The 7,263-nt window shown below is 41.8% G+C and overlaps 1 protein-coding gene across 1 annotated transcript in view; it reads left to right on the top strand.

The window, feature by feature from the left end:
• Positions 1–319: 319 nt before the first annotated feature.
• The window catches only part of LOC102371514 (butyrophilin subfamily 1 member A1-like), a 19,441-nt gene continuing 12,497 nt past the window's right edge, over positions 320–7,263 (top strand). Inside the window, exons 1-5 of the mRNA XM_025192036.1 lie at positions 320–558; positions 1,316–1,467; positions 2,215–2,562; positions 4,533–4,814; positions 6,505–6,609. Coding sequence (XP_025047821.1) covers positions 1,371–1,467; positions 2,215–2,562; positions 4,533–4,814; positions 6,505–6,609 — 832 coding nt within the window. The 5' untranslated portion in view covers positions 320–558; positions 1,316–1,370. The remainder of the gene's footprint in view (positions 559–1,315; positions 1,468–2,214; positions 2,563–4,532; positions 4,815–6,504; positions 6,610–7,263) is intronic.

The raw sequence follows: 7,263 nt of genomic DNA, 5'->3' as shown, positions 1-7,263 counted from the left end.
TTTCCCTGGGACTTCTGTTCCCTTTCCCCTTTCCAGACAAGTTCTTTGGCTCACTAAGAGTTAGTGGCAGGAAATGCTTTTTACTAAGGTCAAAGGACTCAAAACCTCTTAGGGCCAGACTGTTTTCGGGGGAATCTAAAAGTCCCCACCACACACGCAACACTTTCTGTTTCCCCTTGTGAGTGTAAATAGCAGGCTTTAATCACATAAAGTGCCAAAAATGTCCTTTTGCATAGGTAGAAATGGTGTTTCCCTGGGAGCCTGGACACGTACGTGCTCCTGTCTGCGCATGTGCAGCAGGCTGCGCCCTGCCCAGGAACCTGCTCTTCCTTTCACTTTCCGATGTGACAACTTCTGCAAGATGAAAATGCATACAGAAGTTTGAAACTTAAAAACTGGACAGAAAAGCTACAATTAAACCCTATGGCTCTTTTACTGCAGGAATTAGACGTGGAAATTGCTATCTGACATTCTGAAAAACTTTTTCCAACCTGACAAAACCGAAGTCATGTTTCGGAGGCAGAGCACAGCACGACACTGCTCAGCAGGATCAGTCAGGTAGGTGACCTTGGGTTGTTTGAGAAACATTCAGGAGACCCTTTATACCCTCTAAAACACCCCATTTTTAGGTTATGTAATAATACAGAGATTAGATAATCCTTTGACTTTCTTATTATTGATGCAAAAACTAAATTACTTGTACATTCACAAATAATTTCATTAAAAATACTTTACAGATATCATAGCTAAAATGAAACAAAACAAAAACCTCAGAAAAGAACAAAAATCCCCCACAAAACACCCAAACTAAAGGGGAAGAAGACTATCTCCACACTGCAGAGCATACAGCTCATTATGCAGTACGGATCAACACTCCCCTCTTTTGCCACAGCCGTCTATGCAATACTCTGAAGATCTTGAAGAGGACAAATCTCATGTTGCTTTGAGCAGCTATATTGGCATGTAACTGTATCTGGACCCCATGGGTTTTTTTTAAGACTGCACAGTATTATGATTCTAGATCTCATTCATTTAACACGGTCCAAAATGTAATGAAAGCTCTTTATCATCACCTGACACAGCACATGATTTTTCATTTAGGGGACAAGAGGGAGGGAGTTATCAAGGATACCCCTGGACTTTCTGTTTCAGTTGCCGAATTTCTGTGGAATTTCAGTTTCAGAACCTGCTTCAAGTCTATACTTTCATAAGTTTATTCAAGCCAAGGTTGTTCCCCTTGTATACTTGTATGTGCTGTCCTCCTGCTATTTAATCCAATACACAAAGGTGGTAACCGGCGCTCGATGTTCTCCAGGTGAATTCTTTCCTGCCGTCCCCTTGTGCTTTTGAATCAAGTTTCCTAGAAGAAGATGCGTTCCTCATTGTGCCAAATCTGCAGAGTCTGCACATCGCTGCCTGGTTTTCTCACATTCTTCATTACTTTTCATATTTCCAAGGTGGAATCAGGTAGGTATCTGTAGATATCTGCTCCATATTAATGTGTCCTCTTCTGCTGCTGAAAGGTTTATTTAGTTTTTTATTAACCCATTGCACCAATTGTAGTCTTTTATGGAAAATGGAAAAGAAACTGTGAGAAGTTCCAGGTTGTATTAACATCACTGTGTTGGAAGAAACAATAAATACATCTAAAATTAAAAGTTTTCCTCCTTGTCCCCAACCATAGAGGAGAATAGCTCTTTATCTATCACCCGATTATATTTCCATAGTTCTGTGTGCTTCTATGTTCCTCACTCTCACAGTATCCTAACATCCTCCTTCTCGTCACTCCACTGGCTTTTCAAAACCAATATTGAGGGGGAAAATTCTCTTTAAAATGACATTTCAATGATTTCATATTTGTATCTTATCCCAAAATGCGATTAAAACATCAAGGCACCAACACATTTTATGGGATACAATGTTCAGAAAATGTCCAGTGAAAAATGTTGACATTTCTATTACTAGGAAATACATATGTTGTACTTATTCAGGATATTCTGTCCGTTCCCAGACACTGAATATCTTAGCTTGGGCAGTCAGTTGCAGTTCGAGTTGCTCAGCCCTTTCTGTTTTAAGCCTGTGTTTTCAGTTATTTGTCCTTTTCCCAGTCCAGGCTGAAACTCTGCCAGGTGGGTATCCATTTGATGTTGAGTATCTTGGGTTTCTCTTTTTACTTCTGAGCTTATTTTGGGATGTTTTTGGTACATTTTACAGCCCAGTTTACAGTTGTTGGACCTGATCAGCCAGTCACTGCCATTGTGGGGGAAGAGATCGTATTGCCATGCCGCCTGTCCCCCAACATGAGCGCTGAGAACATGGAAGTGAGGTGGTTCCGGTCTGAGTTCACATATTATGTTCATCTGTACCGCGATGGGACAGATCAGTTTGAAGGACAGATGCCAGAATACAGGACAAGGACAGCGTTTTGGAAAGATGGCCTCACACATGGAAATGTTTCCTTGAGGATTCTCAATATCAGGCCTTCAGATGAAGGGCAATACACCTGCTTTGTCATAGATGGCATTACTAATGAAGAAGCTGTAATAGGACTGAAGGTAGCAGGTCAGTGGCTTGTGTCAGTTCATCTCTGCATGGTTTTCAGGTTTTTTCTCTTTCGAAATATGCCAACTTCTTGGAATCTGTGTATGAATTACTTTACAATTAGTCACTGTATTTCAATTTTATCTAGCCGTTTTCACATTTCAGAAACATATTTCAATTTTTGTCAGTATTTTAATAATTTGAAGCAACATCTTGAAAGCAGTTAGTTTTTCTTTGCTCTTGATTTCTCACTGCTTAGGACCGTCTAATTTCCAGCCTAAATTTATTCATGTTCAAGTTATAACCATTTTTTCTGGAACCCAGATTGTCTGTTAACCTAAATAGTAGGACTGTGCGAAATTTCACCAGCTGTTTTGTTTTGATGCTGTTTCAACTCATTCTGAAGTGGAAACAGCTGACTCCCTGTCCCCAGTGACACGTCTAAACAGCATCGAAATAGCCTTTCTATTTCGATGGAACGGACAAGAACAGCTGTTTCAAATTGAAATGAAATTCGAAAAGGAACTCTGTTCCCTCGACCTGTCGAAACTGAAGGTGAAACACAATGGTGCCATTTCGCACAGCCCTACTAAATACTGCTTTTTCCTTCATCATATTTACTCCCCAATATAGTTACAGATAGCAAACACATCCCTTTCTGCCTCAGTTTTGGTAGACTGAAAAAGCCCAGCTATTCTCCCAAGATAAACCTTTCTCCTTTGCAGTCCCAAACCTGAGTTACAGTCCTAATTTGCTTATTTTTCCATTTAATTTGAACCCTGTCAATCTGTAGTCAGTCAGTTCCCAGGATTATTTTCTACAACCAGCCCTTCTTAGCAAAACCTTGTAACCATTCAGCCTCTAGAGAGACAAGACTCTACCCTGTGATCAGGACCTCTTTTGCAAGTTTAGACACGGAATTAAGATACACCTACAATCCCCTTAATTACCACCACTCAGTCATGGGGGGCGACCCCCTCCCCTTTTCCCTCCAGCCTTTACCTATCTTTAAACATGGCTTCTTCTAATAATCTACTAACTGTTCTCTGATTGCCTTTGTTCAAATGTCATTGTTTCATGGAAACTTTTGAAGGTGAACTGAACCAGTCTGTTGTGCACTTGGATGATGTCAATTGGTTGGGATTTATGTTCCTAAAAAATGTACACTTCTGGGAAGGGAGGATTTCTTATCCTCTTCCTTTCACCTACTTTAGAGTTTTCACTGACGAGGCTGCTTTGTTTTTACATCTAAGAGACTTGAACACAAATATCTATTATAAAACAATATTCAATAAATTTAATTACATTGATCATTAATATAAGATAAAGCGATAATATAATATATTTGGATTACCTTCTTTAAGCCCCTGTGATCTGTTTAATCTGATCTGCTTCAGCTGGACATGCCATTTGCTTTCTTTCCTTTGCTAGATGTCTTGTCTGCAAAGGTTCATTCTGTGGTTACTCAGAAACAGGCTTTGAGGACTTTTCTTATAGCCATACTTTGTAGCTCTGCAGAAAATTATCTTTACTGGCAACCAATGATTATTCATGTCTGCCTTACTGTATTCAGTCAATAAAAACACACTGTCATGTAATAGGATTTCAACTAGCTACACTTCGCTTATGGCTAGCATGCAAACTTAATGAGTCAGGCTTGTGCTGGGTCCAGAGTCTGCACTTTGTATTCTGGTGTTTCAGTCTTTGAAGCCTACAGCCTACATGTCTGAAGCCTACAGTCTTTTATAAATGCCCTCATTACCTACCAAAATCAGATCTGAATTACCATAATTTCTCATTGGCTTAATGACTATTTGATGACAAAATTTGTCAGCTATCACATCCAGGAATATCTAGGCTCTATAGTCATTAATAGCATTTCTACCCTGCTCTGCAATATCTAGAACTTCTTGAAAGCAGGAATAAGATTTCCACAGTCCTTTGCAAAATTGACTCATAGATTTAAGAAATATAATTTCTTTCTTTTTTAGCTGTAGGCTCTAATCCTATCATCTCTGTGGAGGATTACCAGCCTGGAGGGATCCGCGTGACGTGTCGATCAGCTGAGTGGTACCCAGAGCCCCAGGTGCTGTGGAGAAATGCCCAGGGGCATCATATACCATCGCTTTCTGAAATAAAATCCCCAAAGGCAAATGGCCTGTTTGAAACAGAAATTTCTGTTGTCATAAACAGACATCCAAACCAGAACTTGTCCTGTTGGGTCAGGAACAGCCTCCTCGACCGAGAGAAGGAATCAGCAATTTATATATCAGGTCAGTTTCCATCCAAGGCCTCCAGTGACCCGCCTCCGCTGGAAACCAAGTGAAACATGAAGCAAACACACACATGGCTAGCATTTCCACAGGGTCATAATAGAGATCCATTGAACTGTGTATTTGCAGTTATCAGAATCCAGATTTTATCTCACTCTAACTTCTGAAATTTTATCTTAAAGAAACTGGCAGACACAGTCACTCAAAATAACAATGCAGGATGTTTCTGTGCTCTCAGGATTGCCTAAGTGTATTTTTAGTGGGTATGTAATGGGTATTTTGGTAGCATTTATCTACCAGTACTGAGTTATTTGTGAATTCTTAAAGGCTTTTCACTGCACTGCAACACTGTTCATTATTTATCATGTAAAATTAACTAAGTTGTGAGTTGTCGCTCCTCTTTTAAGGGTTGTTAAGTGGGGCAGGTGTTTTTTTAAAAGGCCTTTTCCGTAGCAGTTGTGCTCCTGAATCATTCTGCCCTTCCCTACGTGCTCAGGTCATTTACAGATGTGCTCCAGGCGGCTGTGGAGTGTGTGTGTGTGTGTGTGTGGGGGGGGTTTAATTAGCCTTTCTGTGCGCACCTGTGCACGTACCCGATACTGCTCTTCTGCTTTCTAATTAGAGTGCATCAGAGCCAAGTCAATTAATCGAGTCTGCTGGAATGTTCTAATTAGGATGCTCCTGCAGCCTCCGTGTCACGTGTATTCAGCGTGCCCGAGTTTCAAAATGGTGGTGAGGGCTCTTTAATTAATGCTCGCCCAACAAGCTTTAGTTAAACTGCCACCACCACCATTTTGAAGCACACAACACTGAGTACTTCAGACCGTGGGAGACACTCGAATTAAACACCCTCCACCCCCTGCACCCACTACACCCATGTGTAAAGATGACCTATGATTGAATAACTGTACAATATACACAACAATTGTGCACTTTGCCTCTAGCATAGATGTGGCTATGCTTATAAGTGCTTATAATGGTACTAGCAAATAGCTCAGGTCTGACCCCACTTTGCCCCTCCTTCCCACTTCAGGTCCAAACCCACACCTCCCCTCCCCTGAGTAGGGTCTGACCCTGGCTTTTCTGAATGCAGGACCCTTTAGCATATAGTTCTGTAAGTGTGATTTTTTTTTTTTAGCTTTTATGCACTGTTTAGATACATAATAGTGCTTGCCCTAGACCTTCCTTCTGGGCATGCTCAATACCCCGTACTATGGCTGTGAAGATACTGGAGCATGTGTATAATTCTACATAGATCCCAAAGCTTTACTCAGAAAAAAACCAACCTACGGCTAGCAGTTGTTTCATGATGGAGAACATGGAGGAGGATTTAAAGTATTTCTGGATTTAGTTTCTAGCAGGGTCACATAAAGATCCATCCTCTTCCATTAGAGATAGAACAAGAATCCAAATACTGCATAATTGCAAAAAATTGCAGTTACATGGCTACATAATTTCCACTTAGCCATGTAAAGGTGAGATAGCATATATCTTGTTTATTCATGATAAATCACGATCGCAGGTCAGTACATATTTGTGATTTTTTGCATCCTGTCTTGAGTTGCTGCTGTCATTCATATCTCAGTCAACTCCTGAGAGGAACTATTAATGGATGGCCTTGAAATAAATACATTAGATTTTTTTTCACCAATAAGAAACTAAAGCAAGCCCTGGGCATCTTGTTTTTCAGCTCTCTTTTTTCCAAGCGTGAATCCCTGGATGGTGGCCCTGAGCGTGATCCTGGTGGTTGTGTTAAGTTTCATGATCCTGAATGTATATCTCTTCAGAATAAAAGGTAAATACAGGGGGGATATATAGTGTAGTTAGTGAATAATTTTATTCTAATAAGCTCAGTGCAAACAATTACGATGTCATAGGGATAACGGAGACCTGGTGGGACTCCACCCATGACTGGACCACGGGGATAGATGGCTATACCCTGTACAGGAGGGATCGTGTAGAGAAAAGGGGCGGGGGGGTAGCTCTCTATGTTAAGGAAAGCTACACGTCCCTGCAAGCCGATATTGGCGACCAGGGTGGACGGCTGGAGACCCTCTGGGTTAAAATCCGTGGGGAACACGGCACAGGGGACACAATGGTGGGAGTCTATTACAGACCTCCGACTCAAAGTCCTGAGCTTGACCAGGAGTTTGCCCAGGAACTGGCTGAGGCAGCTTGCTCCAGGACCATGGTTGTCATGGGTGACTTCAATTACCCGGACATCTCGTGGGAGGATCGCTCAGCAAAATCTGAGCGGTCGCAGAGCTTCCTCTCGTGCGTGGATGACCTCTACCTGACTCAAGAAGTCTATGGGCCAACGAGAGGCAAAGCGCTGCTCGACCTGGTACTGGCTACGGGGGATGACCTAGTCGGCGACCTAGTGATCGATGGGAAGCGGGGTGACAGCGACCACGAGCTGATCACCTTCACCATCCGCCGAAAAGCTGGC

Source organism: Alligator sinensis, unplaced genomic scaffold, assembly GCF_000455745.1.
Source record: "Alligator sinensis unplaced genomic scaffold, ASM45574v1 scaffold900_1, whole genome shotgun sequence".
Lineage (NCBI taxonomy): Eukaryota > Metazoa > Chordata > Crocodylia > Alligatoridae > Alligator > Alligator sinensis.
The sequence above is the reverse complement of the archived record's forward strand: the minus strand, read 5'-3'. Positions and strand labels throughout refer to the sequence as shown.